The sequence below is a fragment of the Rhinolophus hipposideros genome (assembly GCF_964194185.1).
Source record: "Rhinolophus hipposideros genome assembly, chromosome: 21".
NCBI lineage: Eukaryota > Metazoa > Chordata > Mammalia > Chiroptera > Rhinolophidae > Rhinolophus > Rhinolophus hipposideros.
The window spans coordinates 18,161,140-18,178,760 of NC_138067.1; the positions used below are offsets into that span (position 1 = coordinate 18,161,140).

At 36.5% G+C, this 17,621-nt stretch overlaps 1 protein-coding gene across 2 annotated transcripts in view; it reads left to right on the forward strand.

Annotated features, from left to right (window-relative positions):
* The window catches only part of TANGO6 (transport and golgi organization 6 homolog), a gene marked incomplete at its 5' end in the record, with an annotated part of 142,882 nt that overhangs the window by 13,915 nt on the left and 111,346 nt on the right, over positions 1-17,621 (forward strand). For both annotated transcript variants that reach the window (XR_013992125.1, XM_081031006.1), the window contains 3 exons: positions 1,429-1,565; positions 3,851-4,013; positions 5,787-5,869. Coding sequence is in view for 1 of the 2 variants with exons in the window: in XM_081031006.1 (XP_080887132.1) it covers positions 1,429-1,565; positions 3,851-4,013; positions 5,787-5,869 (383 nt within the window). The remainder of the gene's footprint in view (positions 1-1,428; positions 1,566-3,850; positions 4,014-5,786; positions 5,870-17,621) is intronic.

A 17,621-nucleotide genomic window follows, 5' to 3' on the forward strand; every position in this document is an offset into this window, starting at 1 on the left:
CAGCCCCGTGTAAGCACTAATCCATTTTCTGTCTTAGTGGATTTGCCTATTCTGGATATTTCATCCAAATGGAATCATACAATTTGTGGTCTTTGTGTTTGGCTTCTTTCACTTAGCATCATGTTTATGAGATTTATCCACGTTTTACATGAATCAGTCCCTTATTCCTTTTTATGACTGAATAATATTCCATTGTGTGCATATGCCTGGTAATTTTTGAATAGATACTGATTATTTTTAATTTTACATTGTTGGGTGCTAGATTTTGTTGTATTCCTTTGTTAGGCTTTGTTCTGGGATATACTTAATTTTCTTGGAATCAGTTTCATCCCCTTGATCCTGGCTTTTAAGCCTTGTTACTGTGGGTCTAAGGTAATTTGGCCCCACTACTAAGGAAATAATACCCTTTTCAGATTTTACTTGAGGCCCTGTGTATTAGGAGGCCTTTCCAGGCTCGCTATTGGGAACACAAATTATTCCCAGCCCCATGTGAACTCTGGGGATTGTTCTTCCTTTTCCTTTCTGGTGGTTTTTGTCCCAGTCTTGGGGTTTTTTCCCCCATTTGCGCACACAGGTCATACTCCAGCATAGCTCTCTGGAGCTCTGTGTAGATTCCTCCTCGCTGGTATTTTGCCTTGAAATGTCTAGCTGTCTTGGCCTTCCTGAACTCTGAACTATGTTTCTTTTACTCAAAAAGATGCCAGGCTTCATTTGGACTCCCCTTTGCTGTGATCTCAAAACTCAATCTAGGTGGTAGGCTAGAGTATTCATGGGGCCTCATGTTTGCTTTTTCTCTCTCAGGGATCAGTGTCCTGGGCTGTCTATTGTCCAGTGTCTGAAAATCGTTATTTATATATTTTGTGCAGTTTTCTAGTCATTTAAGGTGGTAAGGTAAATCTGGTCCCTGTTACTCCATAGCTTTGGTTTAAAGCAATTTAAAGTACGTAATTCATATAAAAAGAAATAATAATAATAAAAGTAATAAACACTAAGAAGAAGCTAGTACAGCAAATCTGTGAATAATGTAGTTTCAACGTCATTTCATTATAATGTTGATGAGATGCCATGGAAACTTAAGTCTTGTTTATATCAATTAATGTATGGTAAAGTTGGTTTCATTATATGCCATTTAGCTTAAAGTTGCAGAAGTTATGGATAACATTAAGTGAGGACTTACTGTACTCAAATCATGAATAGTATTATTACAATGATTAAGTACTACTTTTTTCTCTGAAATTCCCAGAAACCAACATAGAAAGACAAGTGCAGAGGGGCAGATTTTCTTATAGAAAATCTTTTATAAATTTCTTATATAAATTTCTTATATAAACAATTTTCAGTAGAGAAAAGAACATTCTTTACCCTCAGTTTTAAGGACTTTATATGGGGACCTGGTATGACTTTTTGACATCTCTCCTTTGCTGACAGCCGGGGCAGCTGGCGGGAGTGACGCTGAGGCAACGGCCGCTGACTGGAGGAAGTGTGACTTGATTGCAAAGATACTGGCTTCTTGTCCCCAGCAGTGTCTTTCCCCAGAGGATTACTACAGGGATATCTGCCCCCAGGTAAATAGTTTTGTTTCTTTTGACTGTTTGAGGACTGTCTGCTTATTTACAAAGGGAGGACTTGTAATGTTCCTCTAATATTGAGGTAAAAGCAATGTAATATTTAAGTTTATTGTTCAGTGAGGGGCCTTCCTAATAAAGGAATAAAAACCTGTGGAAGACACTGACCAAACTGTTAGGTTTAAAAACGCCTCGTCATTATGAGATGAGTAGCCCAGCTTGCTCCCAGAGCTGGAATATGAAACTAAAGTTTCATCTTGTTTCTTATCTTTTCTGTGTTTTTTTTAATTGGTCAAAAAAAATAGGTATTAAATAAACAAGGTAAATTAACATGTTACACAATTTAAAAAGCACAAAAGAATAAACAGAAAAATAAGTCTCCCTCTCATCTCTGTTCCCACATCCCTCAGAAGTAGTACTGTTACCAATGTCTTTTTATTTTCCAGAGATATTCTGTGTATTATATATATACAATAATATGTGTATATATAGTCTAATTTTTATCTAAATGATAACATGCTACACACACATATTGTTTGCTTTTTTAACTTAACAATGTGCCTTAGAGATCATTTCATGTAGTCATTTCATTTAGTGCTGCCTCATGCTTTTTCATGGGTGTGGACTATTTCATTACATTAATGTACCGTAGTTTATTTAACCAGCTTCCTTAATGAATATTTGAGTTGTTTTCCTTAGTTTGCTCTTACAAGCCATGCCACAGTTAATATTCATAAATCTTGCACACTGCAAGTATTACCATAGGAAAAATTCCTAGAATTGAAATTACCGGATCAAAGGATATATACATTTAAATATTTGATATTATTTACTTATCTTTTTTCCCACACCTTTGCCTACACAATGTGTTGTAAAACTTTTCTAACTTTGCTAATCTGATAGGTGAAAAATGTGGAAGGAGTTTTCTTAATCAGTACTCCCCATGCATTTTGATGTAAGACAAACCTTTTGGAGCACAGTCCAAAGACAGTCATTCAGTTGTTACACTGATCTTTGGGCCTCTAATAGGTAGGCATGCAGGAGAACAAAATACCACAATGCAGAACTATCTTATATTGAAATACACTAAATATAAGTCATCTTACAAGGCAAAGTTAGCATTTGCAATGATGAGTATAAATATTTTCTGAAACTAGTAGCTGTAGTTTTGGTACTTGACAAAATGATAAAATCAAGTCATAGGTTTCGGGCTTGCTGAGTCTCTCTGTGGCAGTATCAGAGGTCACATACAGTTTTTAGACAGAAGATTTTCCTGTCTGCAAAAAGTACAAGCATCACTTTTAAGTCAGGACAGGAATACACTTTTCTATCAGTTGTTGATAGACTGGGGTAAATCCACTTATAGGCACTGGAGATCTATGTTTATTTATTTAGTTAGTTAATTTATATTTTTGTTGGGGGTAATATTGGGGAACAGTGTGTCCTTTCAGGACCCATCAGCTCCATGTCACGTTATTGTTTTCAACCTAGCAGTGGAGGGCACAGCTCACCAGCCTATGCAGGAATCGAACCAGTGACCTTGGCGTTATGAGCACCGTGATCTTAACCACTGAGGCAATTGGCCACCCAGTGGCACTTCAGCTCCAAGCTCAAGCCACTGCCTCTAACTGGCCCACGTGGGAATCGAACTGGCGACCCTGGTGCTATGAGCACCTCACTCCAACCACTGAGCCAACTGGCTGCCCTCTATGTTTATTTTTGAGAATAAAATAGATTATTATCTGGGATAGTTCAAATACGGCAGACTCTTCAGACCCTAAATATATTTATATGCCTTGACCCAGTAATTTCATTTGGTGGTGCTATTTAGAATAACAAAATTTTGGGAAAAACAGAATTTCTGGATATTAGGAGATACTTTAATAAATTCTTACATACAGTTTGAATATATATTGTATTTTGCTATATAATATTTTTGAGGAATTTATAATAGTATGAGAAGATTTTAGTAATACACAAAACTGAATATTAAGTGTGATCTCAGTGAATTTTCTTCTTAAAACTTTATTTTCCAGATTTTCTCCAATGAGAATGTATTTTATAAATTAGATAAAATTAATTAAGAAAAACTCAGCCTCTTCAGTTCTCACACCCTTTGCTAGTGGGTTGTTAAATTAAAAAACATTTTTTTGGTTGTTGAATCAGTGTTATTGTAGTGAGTTTATTTTTTGCCTTAGAGAAATTAGTACTGTCTCTTCTTAGTTAATGTAATGCTCCATGCGAATAGCCTGTCACTTACTTACTTTGTGTACTTTTTCTTTTAGATTCTGGATTTATTTCACTTTCAAGATAAATTGACGGCACGACAATTTCAGAGAGTTGCTACCACTGCATTTATAACTATGGCAGGAGGATGCCCACAGTTGGCAGCCAAATATTTACTTCAGCCCATGTTAGCTCCTCTCTATCGATGTTTAAATACAGCAGGTAAAGTAGGAAGTCTGGTGGTTGGGTGTTCCTCTAAAGGTCTCTTCTTCAGTACTTCAGATTTAAATGACTTAAATCTGTGATGTTTTAGTGGCTTTAGATTTACTTTTTTTCCTCCAACTTTGCATTTTGAAAAATCCACTTCACAGAACTTCCAAGAAGACTACATTGCGCCACCCCTATGTACCCCACCTCAGTGGCCAACTGCTAACGTTTTGGCCACATTTGCTTTATCTTTTCTCTCTTTCTATGCATATGCATTTGTTCCGAAGCATTTGAGAGTTAGTCGTAGACATCATCTAATATACAGACTGTATTCAAATTTCTCTAGTTGTCCCAAGAATTTCCTTTATAGCTATTTTTAAAAAATCCAGAATCCAGTCAAGAATCATGCATAACATCTACTTGTTATGATTTTTCAGTTTTAATGGAGAATAGTTCCCCAGTTTTTTGTTTGTCTTTCACCTTGACGTTTTTGAAAAGCCCAGGTTATAGAATGGTTTTCAATTTGTATTTGTCTAATTGTTTCCTTGTGATTAGATGGAGTTAAGCATTTTGGCAAAAATACTACATAGAATGATGTCTTTTTCCTTAGTCTCCATCAGATTAATTAAGGGGCATATACTGATTTATCCCAGTATTAGCAATGTTATATTTGATCATTTGATTAAGGTGGTAGCACACAGATTTCTCCATTGTAAAAATATATTCCTCCCTATGTAATTAATAAGTAATCTATGGAATGATAGTCTGGGACTGTGTGAATACCCTCTTTCTCAATAGTCTTTCATACTACAGTTCATTATCCATTGATGAGTCTTGCCAGTAATATGGTGATTTTGTATTTCGTGTGTTATATTTATTACAATGTTAGTTGGTATTCTTCTGTAAAGAAGAACTTTTCTTTCTCCCTGCCTTATCCCTTTAAAAAAAATTTTTTTTTTATTGGGGAATGTTGGGGAACAGTGTAGTGTGTTTTTCCAGGACCCATCAGCTCCAAGTCAAGTTGTTTTCAATCTAGTGGAGGGCGCAGCTCACTGGCCCACATGGGAATCGAACTGGTGATGTTGGTTATGAGCACTGCACTTTAACTAACTGAGCCAACCTGCCGCCCTGCCTTATTCCTTTTTTAAAAATAATTATTTAAGTATCAGTGTAGATTCATAGATTCTTTTTTTATTCAGTGAGTTACCAAACATTCCTGTCACTCATTTTGATGTTCAGATTTTCCCAGATTTGACCAGTGGGTTTAGTTCTGTTTTAATGTCTTAAGAGACTGACATTTTTACTATTTTCCTTAGTATGTTTTCATGCTTTATTGAGTTTAATGCAGGGAAACAGAGTATCATTATAGTATTCTTAGTGATTAAAAAAAACACTTTCTGGATAGCAGTTTCTAAGGTTAAAAATGAAGAAAAAGTTTGCTGTTATGGTTAAAGCAAATTTAGGTCTGTGTAGACTTTGTGTAGAAGTCATTTGTAGTATGAATCTTTCTGTGTGTGTGTGTTGGGGGTAGGTGGGTGGAGATAGAGAAAGTCTAATTCTTTTACATAGTAAAACCACCAGATTAAGCCTTGGTGAATTATTCACTTGGTGAATAATAAATTTGTGATTATTTAGACATGATAAACATGATTTTTGAGTAAATTAACATTTCTTTATACATTTAATAGGAATGTAACTTAGAATCAGTACATTCTTTAAAAAAATGGCTCAAAACATGAAGTATTTTTGTTGGCCTGAGTGTGGGTAATTTTGGTTTTTGTCCTCCAGAGATTCCAGAGAGTCACATGGTGCCAGGGACCATTTTGGTGACAGAAGAAGAACTTAGTAGATGTATTGAGGATGTATTTAAGGTTGGTAATTTGAATCACTAATGTTTTTAGCTAATATTTGTACTTAGTCTTTTAAAATAATTTTGCCTTTTTAATTGATGGTTTAAGAATTAGAATGATTGGCCAGCCCGGTGGCTCAGGCGGTTGGAGCTCCATGCTCCTAACTCCGAAGGCTGCCAGTTCGATTCCCACATGGGCCAGCGGGCTCTCAACAAAAAAAGGCAAAAAAAAAAAAAAAAAAAAAAAGAAAACCCACAAAGAATTAGAATGATTAATCTTAAATTTAAACCATTAAAATCTTTTCTTTTTTTGAAACTGGAAACTATAAGCTGTTAGTTAAAAACTGATATATTTTGAAACTGTCCATTTCATCACTTATCTGACTGTTAAAACAGTTTATATTCTCTAACTGGCACATGCCACTGAGAAAAGCATGTCTTTTAAAGAAATTGACAGAGGCATTTATAATACTGGAGACTTCCTAAAAGTATACGATAATATCGAATCTGCTTTATAACTTTTGATAGCAATCACCATCATAAAGAGGTAAGTCTGAATAATGGAATCCTGCAAATGACTACCTAAATATATACTGAAAATGAAAAAAAAAGAATATAGATTGTATGTTCTCTATGATTTACAATCTTATAAATCTATGTGAAATAATCTATTTTTAGGCAAAAATGAAGTCCATTGTGTTAGGTTCAGATGGAGTTGGGGTAAATATGCTCCTTTAAAATTTATTTCAATAAATTTATAATAGTATTTTACTATAAAAAACATATACACCAGTAGACAGTTTTCAAAACTATATTCCATGTAAAAAGGTGCTGCCAACACTTTGGAGAATAGTCTGGCAGTTCCTCACAAAGTTAAACATGGGTTTAATATCTGACCCAGCAGTTCCACTCTGAGGTCTATATACCCAAGAGAAATGAAAACATGTTCACACAAAAACTTGTACACGAATGTTCATAGCAGCATTATTCATAACAGCCAAAATATGGGAACAACCCAAATGTCTATCAATGGATAAACAAATATGATATAGCCATATAATGGACTATTTTTCAGCCATAAAAAGAAATGAAGTATAGCTACATGCTGCAACATGGATGAACATTTAAAAATTATAATTTAAAAATTTTAAAAGAAGCTAGACACAAAAAACCATACATTGTATAATTCCATTTAGTGAAATGTTCAGAATAGGTAAATTCATAGAGACAGAAAGTATTAATAGATTAGTGGTTGCTAGGGGCTGGGGCTGGGGAATTGTGAGCAGCTGCTAATGGGTATGGGGTTTCTTTTTGAGGTAAGGAAAATGTTCTGGAATTAGATAGTGATGATGGTTATACAACCTTGTGAATATACTAAAAGCCACTGGATTGTACATTTTAAGAGAGTGAAGTTTATGGCATGTGAATTATATCCAATATAATTTCACATTTCTCATTTCTTTTCTATGGCAGTACTTTAAATATTTTACAGTAAATGTTTTCATTTTAGTTTTCTATGAAATAATTCAAGCATACAAAAAATTTGAAGAGTAAAATGCTTGTGCATCCACCACTCAGCTTAAGAAATTAAACATTAACAATCCAGCTGAAGCCCTCTGTCTACCATCACTGATCACATTTGCCTTGCTTCCCACCAGAGGGGAGCCACTATCACGAATTTGTGTGTATTATTCTTTGTGCTCTTCGTAGTGTTGTGCATGATTTTAAATTTATTTAAATGACATCATAATGTGTGTTACTTGAATTCATTCATTTTCACTACTAGATGTTATTCCATTATATGACTATCATCATGTATTTGTTTATTCTTCTATTGGTAGACATTTGAGTTATTTCCATGGAATCTGTGCCAGTCTGTTAGGTGTAGTGTAGTTTTAATTAGCAGTTGGTTCTCTTATTTCTTAAGAGAATATCTTTTCATGTTTTTGGTTCATTCATATTTTTGCTTCTGTAAATTGTTTGTATATTTTGCCCATTTAAAAAATTGTTATTTGCCTCTTTAAAATTTTTTAGAGTAAATTTTTTTAAATAAAGCAGCCTGATTGAAGTATACTTTACAGACCATAAAATAATGTGTTCAGTGTACAATTCAATGATATTTAGTAAATTTACAGAGTTGTGAAACCATCACAATAGAGTTTTAGAACATTTCCATCACCCTAAAAAGATCTGTTGTGTCTATTTACAGTCACTCCCTGTTCCTACCCTCAGTCCCAGGCAACCACTTATCTGCTCTCTACCTCTCTGGATATTTCATAGGAGAGAGTCATGCAGTGTGTGCTCTTTTAGTGGCTGGCTTCTCTCTCTTAGCATAATGTTTTGGAAGTTCATTCAGTTTGCTGCATATATCAATATTTTATCCCTTTTTATTGCCAAGTAATATTCTATTGTATGACTATACTACATTTTGTGTATCTATTTATCAGTTGATGGACATTTGGATGTAAAGTAAATCTTTTTTTAAACAGTCTTATAAGATATAATTTAATACTGTACAGTTCACTTATTGAAAGTGTGCAAACCAATGGCTTTTTAGTATATTCACAGATTTGTGCAGCTGTCATCACAATCTATTTTAGGACATTTCATTACCCAAAAAAGAAGCCCCACACCACTCCCAAATCCATCCACCACATTTCCCACTGCCCTAGGAAACCACTAGTCTACTTTCTGTCTCTATAGATTTGCCTTTTCTAGACATTGCATATAAAATATGGTATGTTTTCCAAAGTGGCTGCACCATTTTACATTCCCCCCAGCAGTGTGTGAGGGTGTACAGTCAATCTTAAGTCATGTTCTTTCAGATAAAAAGGCATATGCTTCTGTGTTAAGCTCCACGTATGATGCTGATAAATTCATAGATATAAAATGCATGCTTAAAATTCATTCTTCGTAACACGTTTTACTAAAGAGATGTTTACTATCCTTTTGCTTAATTTAGCTGTTAAAAAAACAAAAAGTATACCCTTTACAGGGTTGATATGGCGTACAGATATAAAGTTAAATTGCTCGGGACAAAGCATGACATAGCGACTTAATGAATATAATGCCATTTTTATTTTTTAAAGCCTCGTTTAGAGATTTATGAAAAGAAAGTTCTTCTGTCCTATTCTGCATATTGGTAGTCAAGGACTTTTCAGATTATAGAAAGACAAGAAATTATGTAAAGTAGTCTAAAAAGCAAATGAGAACAAGGCCAACTTTCAAAAAGATTATCCTTAGTCACTTCCCATCTAAGGAATATCATGATGAAAAACTGTTAAATGGTTGGGTGTGGAATGTCAGAAAGACTTGAAAGTGCTGGTAGGGATAGGACTACTTGTGACTAAACTTTTGAACAAATCCCTCGTAGTATTTCTTGGAAGTCAATAAATTGCTTTTAGAGGAAAAAGGAAACAAAACAGCTTCTTTCTGGCAAATGAATTAGCCTCTTAACCAGGGGTGTCCAAACTTTTTTCAACTTTTTTCACCAAACGTTGCGGTAAAATACACAAACAGCCGGGCCACTCACTCGAGGTGAAGTATGTATTGCCTCACCTGGTTTATTTAGGTAAGCTAAATATATTTTTGGAATTTGCTGCGGGCCAATTAAAAATGGATTGCGGGCCGCAGTTGTCCCACGGCCCGCAGTTTGGACACCCCTGCTCTGAACGGAGAGATCCAGAAACAATGCATCCGGCCATTTCTCCTACTGTTTCCCAGAAAAGGGGGGAAAAGCCACTCTAGTTCTGTGAACAGTTTGGTGAATTTGAAACCTGGAGAGGCAAGCAAAACATTAGTTTGCCATGGACACTTGATTATGCATAAGGATTGGGACTGTCATGAAAGCAGAAAGGGTTGCAGAGGGTAATTATTCTCTCTACAAGGTTTTGGCAGCTCAGTTGCAGTGGGAAAACAGAGGAAATGTGTATGTTGGAGGAAAATGGTAAATATTGTGTAGAACTTAGCAACAAAGGTTGTGTTGTCTTTATTAACTTGGTGCTAATACTAAATTATAGAATACAGCTCAACAGCAGGGAATAGGAAAACATCTGGGATGATACAATTGATTCATCAACTCACTGGGTAACGAGAGGGTGTTTAATTTTAGAGAGGTATTTGGGAACATTTCCACCTCTGGTTTCTCTCGCTGTTCTTTTTAACAGATTTATTGAGATATAATCCACATAACACAATTCACAGATTTACAGTGTTCAGTGTTTTTAATATATTTACAGGATTATGCAACTATCACCACAATCTAATTTTAGAATATTGTTGTCCCCTCTAAAAGGACCCTATACCCATTAGCTGTCACTCTCCATTCTCCCCACTTTGCCCCCAGCCCTAGGCAACCACTAATCTATTTTCTGTCTCTATAGATTTGCCAATTCTGGACATTTCATGTAAATGGAACTGTGGTCTTTGGTAGTTGGCGTTTCACTTAACATGTTTTTAAGATTCATCCATATTGTACTTCATTCCTTTTAATGCCAAATAGTGTTTTGTTGTGTGAATATACCATATTTGCTCATCTATTCATCAGTTGATAGACATTTGTGTTGTTTCTGTACATTTTGGCTGTTATGACCAATGCTGCTATGGACATTCATGTATAAGTTTTTGGGTGTATGGATGTTTTCACTTCTCTTGGATACATACCTAGGAGTGGAATTCCTAGATCGTATGGTAACTCTATGTTTAGCTTTTTGAGGAGCTACCATATGGTTTTCCAAAGTGGCAGCTCCGTTCTACATCCCCACCAGCAATCTATGAGAATTCCAACTTATCCATATTTTGGCCAACACTTGTTATTATCCTTTTTTAAAATTATAACTCACCTAGTAGAAATAAAGAAGTATCTTACCATGGTTTTGATTTACATTTCCCTAATGGCTAATGATATTGAATAGCCTTTAATATACTTATTGCATGTCTTATTTGTAGAAATAGTCTGTTAAGTGCCTTTGCCTATTTTTAAATTGGGTTATTTTATGTTGTTCATTTTTCATGGGAGGGATGGACTCACCCTCACCAATAGCTCTGTCTAAAAAAATCATCCTCATTGATCTCACAGTCTCCACACTTTGGGTCCTTCTCTACCCTCTTTCTGAATGAGAAGTTTTTGTAGTCCTGTTTTCATTTTACTTTGTCTTCCTGGAGTTTTAAGTCTATTTTATCTTAGTGTCTTACTTGACATTTACAAGTTAACACTGTGCCACCTGTATTACAACAGCCGTCCATCTCGCTACCGTGTCAACCTCTAACTACAGAGCCCTTTAGTTCCTCAGAGCCAGCTTCGTCATTACTTTATATGCAGGCCTGATCAGATGGGTTATCTGATTTTTATGACCATCACAGAATTAGGAGGAATAGATTAGAAGTTCATTAGACTAAGGCACACTGACAAGAGGAGCAAGAAAAAGACAGTAAAAGTGTCCCCAAAAGGCATAATAATTTGAAAAGCAAGTTATGTTGGGGCTAATATGGTCAGTATTTATACGTACTTTGTTTAAGGAGGCGGGGATTGTATATAATCCATTTTAGAAATATTTCCTTCGGAAACAAAGTATAAATACATTTTGGTATTGTAGGGACTAAACCCTCATCTCTCTGAATGAAAAATTTCTGGCAGGAGCAATTACAAGGGGAGGCCTTTCTATTCTTGCGTCCTTCATACACAGCAGTGAGTGAGCAGTATGGCTCTCGTCGGCCAACTGGAAAGTTCTCAGCAATACAGATGTATACATAGGTGCTAGTCGAATTGAATTGAAAACTTGTTATACCTAAATTGTACTTTATCTGCATAAATGATTCTCATCATTTCTATGTATGTACCTTACATCTGGTAAAATTGTCTAATTCAAAAGGGGGATATGCACTTCAAATAACTTAGTCCAGTGGCTTCCTATTCTGTCTCCTTCAGACTCTGAATCCCTAGAATGTTGCAGTTCTTTTGTTCTCCCTGGTGTGAGCGGGATAGATGGTTTTTCTTTGTCTAGAGAACTGAAGAGAACCTAGATTGCAGAGATTTGTCTGGAAGGGCAAGATAAGATAATTCCAATTCTTTCTGAATGGACATTTTCTTGCTCTTCAGAGAACTGGCCATAATCTGATACTGGGCTGATTCCTTTTTGTATTTCTCACTATACTTGTCGAGACTCTTAAAGACAGAAGAAATATTAGGGTAGGAAAGACTAGAAGATAACTAATTAGTTTACTTTCTACATTCTTATTTCCATTTTCTCTCTCTATTTCCAGATTGAGGGAATCTTTAATTATCCAAGTCTTTTTGCCCCCCATTTAATCTTAATTTCTAATGAAAGTTTCTTTCTTTGTCAGATTGGCCAGTTGACTCCTCTTTGTGAATTTTTAATTATTTTTGTAGAGTAAGTTAGAATAATAGCACCTTAGAGCTGGAAGGAACTTTAGAAATAGTTTAGTATAACCCCCTCTTTTTTTTTGAATAGATTTTATTTTTTAGAGCAGTTTTAGGTTAACAGGAAAATTGAGCAGAAAGTGCAGAGTTCCCATATATCCTCTGTCCTTCATGTGTGCAGCCTCTCCCGCTGTCAGCATCCCACACCAGAGGGGTCCATTTGTTACAGTCATTGAGCCTATATTGACATGTCAGTTATCACCCAAAGTCCATAGTTTACATTAGGGTTCACTCCTGATGTGGTACATTCTTAGGGTTTTGACAAATTAATCCCTCGTTTCACAGTAAAGGAAACAGAAATCCATAAGATTGTGAAATGACTGGTCCCAAAAATTATACTAGTGAGTGGCAGAGCTGGTCCAGGGACCAGTCTTTCCTTCTCTGTCTTTCAATCACTCTTTCTGTGTTTAGAAAAGATAATATTTGAACATGGTACAAATTTAAGAAGTGCAAAAGGCTTTAAGTTAGTCTCCCTCCCATCTATGGGTCCTCCCTAAAAGCAGTCATTCTTTCCAGATGTTTCCATCTCTTACTGAACTGTGACCTTGAATAACATGCAAAGGAGTAAAAGAGTATGTTTCAAAGCTGTGGGAGATGCAAGTGTTCGATTTCTAAATGCTGCAGTTCAGATTTTGTGGTACAGTGTGGTGACAAACACCTGGCCCTTTGAGTCAAACAGACCTAGATTGGAATCTGGCTCCCACGGTCATTATCCGTGTGACTTTAGGTGACTTATTTAATATTTGAGTTGCGGGGATGAATAAGGTAACTTTTGGTGGTTTCACTGCATACTTTAGCGCATAACAGGTGCTCAAAAAAACTGTCAGTTCCTTTTTGGGAAGCTTTTTTAAAAAGATAATTTTATGCAATATGCTCTGAAAGCATGCACAGAATACTATATTAGGTAACTTGTCTTATTCTTTTGCCTCTCACAAGTCTTAATTAAACTTAGTACGTGCATTAAAAGTTCTAGAACATTACTATCAAAAGGATCACTGTGATATTTTAGAAGGCAGCATTTGACTAGTTTATTCTTTAGCTGGGATAAAAATCAAGTTCCAGCCTGTACTGAATTTCATTGTTAGGATTCAGTCAGCTTGGTTCTGAAAAGATGCATCATGTTTGTATTTCCACACAAGTACATCCCTGTAAGAGACAAGGCCATAAATTAAGGAGACCGTTCCATTTACAGGAGCATCAAAGAGAATAAAATATTTGGGAATAAATTTAACATTTGTACACGGCTGTATATTTTACAAAATATTTTTATGTGAATTATCTTAATTGGTCCTATGCCAAAAGCTTAATGCCTACATTGTAAATAAGGCAACTGAGACCTAGAGAGGTTTAAAAGTTTTACCTGTGTTCACTCACCTTAATATGTGATTTTTGGACAATCATATCGATAGCAGAAACAAAATCCACACCCAAGTTTCTTGAGTCCTCTCTTCCTGGTGCTCTTTTACCTGCTCTATAGCAGTAAGGGGTGTGCTTAACAGTGTAATAGAAGTCTATGAAATGAGAAATGGAACGTGGAAGGACCGCTTTCTGTTTTGTTTTGCTTTGAAACAGAAGCACATGTTTATTCTTAATACTTTGACCATTTTGACTCCTCTGAGTTTTTGCTTTCCCTTTTTATTTAAATTTCTAGTCAATCCTTCCAGAGAAATTCAGTCCTCCAGACATTGAAGATAAGTGTGAAACAAGCCAGTATAGTAAAATCAAGGCTTCTTTTGATCACCCTGCTCTCCCTTTCATGGCTAAAATTTTGTTCTGTTCAGCTAATTTGTGCTGATTGAATAGCTTCTAGCTACAGCTCTTTTTAAAAAACAAGAAAAAGTGAAAAGACAGAGGGCATCGTAACTTCCCCACAAAAACAGAGCTTTTGAGAAAATAAACATCAGTCTACTTTGTTCATTCATTCTTTGATTCATTTAATCAGTCACAAAAAAACTTAACCAAGTACCTGCTAAATAACGAGATGGCCGTTTGATCCCCACGTGGGCCACTGTGAGCTGCGCCTTCCACAACTAGATTGAAACAACTACTTGACTTGGAGCTGATGGGTCCTGGAAAAATACACTTAAAATAAATAAAAGTTAAAAAAAAAAAGAGTACCTAGAAACACGCCTCTATTACTTGTTAGAGCAATAGTCCTCTAAGCTTAGATGAAGGGTCACAGGCTTAACCACAGACGCCTCTTCTCATGGCTGGCTCTGTGATAGAAAGCCAAGATGCATTCAGAAAGGAATGTGGAAATCCCCAGAAAGGAATGAGGAAATGGCTCTGTTCTGGGCCATTCTGGGTTTCACAGATCCATACTGGTCTCTTCTTTCATCCTTCAGCCCTGTCGTACACATTTATACTGGAAAAGACACAGGTAGATATGGAAGTTTAACTTTTCTTCAAAGCACCATCTCACATACTCTCAGAGAGGCTTTTTCATGCCAAAGAATTGAAAAAGTTTCTTGAGAGTCTGTCTCTCCCTTCCTTGTTTCAGCTTTCCCATCTGCAGGTATTTTGTTTAATTATCCCTAGCTGTGCAGATACTTCAAGTAACCAGAAAACCTTTCAACCAAACAGGATTTCATCTTGAAAGTACTTACTTCAGAATTGATAGAATAGAAAGTGTTTGAGGAAGGGATAGAAATTTGTTACATCCTGGTCAAGTTGAAGATTCAGTGTTTCAAAATTTTTGGGGTGGGGAGGGATGGTTCATTTATTTCAACTGGTCTTGCCTCTTAATGGCTGAGGTACCAAAAAGTTATAGAAGAAAATGAACAAACTTGCAATCAAATCAAAGAATGCTGAAAGAGGCCTTAAAGCGTGATAAATCCGACCTCTTTATTTTTCATATAAGGAAACTGAGATGCAGAGAAGTCAATTGATTTGTGTTAAGTCTCACAACTGGTCAGTGGAAGTATTTACAGAGAACTCTGTGAAATGCACCCAATAGTTTTCCTGTGGCAGCAAGGAAACTTTCAAATGATATGGAACATTTTTGCCACAGGTAGAAATAGTATAATGAAGTAGTGGATTATGTTTCAGAACTGAAATTCCCATCCCACTTTGTGTCTAGGTGAGCAGGGAGGACCCCCAACTAGAAAGACACTACACATAAGCACAGTCCAAGGAAATTCCACAATACCCGATGTCAGGGCACAAAGACAGTGCAGTGGGGCCCTCCCGCCAGTGGGGCAGGAAGCAGCTGACCTATTGTGCCTCACTGCTTCATCAGTTGGTACTGTCACCAGCCTGGTGTGGAGGATACTGGAAGGAACTAGCCCAACCGTGTCCTTCGTATGGAGTATGACTTCATTGGAAGGACTGTTCTGTTTCTTCTCGGGCATGTGGTCATTGTCAGTGCTGGCACCAGGAGATCATAGCTTAGCATTGGCTGAGTCAGTCCAGTGTCCTGTGTTCCTGTATGGGTCACTAAACTCTAGATACAACTCAGTAATCTGAGGAGTCCACTTTCAGGGGCACATGACCAGGTTCCCCTTTGGGAGTGTAAGTAGAGGGTAATGTTGGATGTCAGGTGCAGACCAAACTGTTAACTTGCATGCGAGTTCAGTGCGAGGCAAGAGATTGGAAGGAAGGGGCTGTCTCTGGGAAGGGCTAGCTAGTATGGCCCTGAAAGACACTGTGGAAGGGGGCTGTATAAGACTCAGGAGGAAGATAAGGTGGTCCGGAAGCTGCTGTCCACGGTGCCACTCAGGAACGCCAGCCCTGCCCTGCAGAGGCTTTAGGAAAAGGGTTATTACAGCCTGACAACCTGGGATCTAGTGACTTGGGGAGGATGGGGAGACAGCTGGGATAAAGTTAGTATAGGTTAGAGATTGAAGCAATGAAAATGGTATGATGAACAAGGGAAGGTGAGTATTGGGAGGCCATGGGGTACATGCTTTGTTCCTTTTTAAACTGTGGTAAAATACACATAAAATTTACCATTTTACCATTTTAATTCGGTAGCATTAAGTGCATTCACAGTGTTGTACAACCATCACCTCTGTCTAGTTTCAGAACTTTTTCATCTCCCCAAATGGAGAAACCTTGTACCCATTAAGCATTCTCCATTCCTCCCACCCCAGCCCCTGACAACTGCTTATCTGCTTTCTGTTTCTAGGCACTGTATGTGGATTTTATGTCAGACAGATCTGGAGTCATCCTGGCCTTTCCATTTACTAACAATGTACCTTTGCTCAATAAACTTGGCTTCTCTAAGACTCAGTTTTCCACACTTTTAGAATGAGAATTAAAGTCCTTAACCTGCAGGACTCTTGTGGGGATTGATTGTATGTTAACTGTTTAGCTGAATAATCTGGTTATTCTTGAGTAGACATGCAATAAATGGTAGTTAATTGTTTTCCTCATAAAAGCAGTAACAGTGGGATTCCCTTAAATTGTATTCTGTGTTTAAACTGCTTATTTACCAAATAGTGAGGTAACTAGCGTAATCATCTCTGATAGGTGCTAAAGTAGGGAATTTGACTTTTGCCTTTCAGGCTGGTTGAAGAGGTGAAAGATAACTATATATTCAAAGACTGATTATAGATGTTTAAAAGAGGGTAGATTTAAGCGCAGTACAAGGAAGAATTTACTATTCATGTTTGAAGGGAGGTGACAAGCCTGTATGTATTAAGCAGAGGCCATTTAAGTTCTTTGAGATATCCTAGAGAAAATGAGTTTGATCAGATTGAGCAAAAAGAGACTTTATCTCTAAATCTTTCACTTGGAAAAAATTCCCCTTTATTTCTATCTGTGAACTTAATAGATTATTAGTTGATGAATTGATAGGAGTTATTCTTAATTTCTCTCTGTTTCCACGTGCTCTTCCCCTCATCACCCTCTGTCCCTTTGACCTATTTTGTTTTTCCTCATCACACTTGTCACTGTCTGATATTATATATTTATTGTTTATTTGCTGTCCCACCACTAGAAGGTAAACTTCTTTGAAGCAAATAATTTGTTGACTGCTGTATGCCTGGTACACAGTTGGCACTCAATAAACATTTGCTAAAGCTTTATATAAAAATCAATAACATATATGTATAAATAGCTAGTTTCTTGTAAAAAAAATACAGAAAAGTATAAGAAGAGAATTTAAATTGGAAGAATTTTATCAACAACAACGTATACCCCTGAGAAGTGTGGTTCACTGAGTTCATGTTAAAGTTTGAGGTGCTTTGGCCCAATCCAGCCAGTAAACAATGGAGATTTAACTCCATCTTTTTGTTTTTTGTTTTTAACACTAAAGATGTTGGTAAGGAAGGATGGCTCCATAAGGATTACCTCTGGGAACACAGAATCCAGAGCCAAATAATAGGCCCTTATG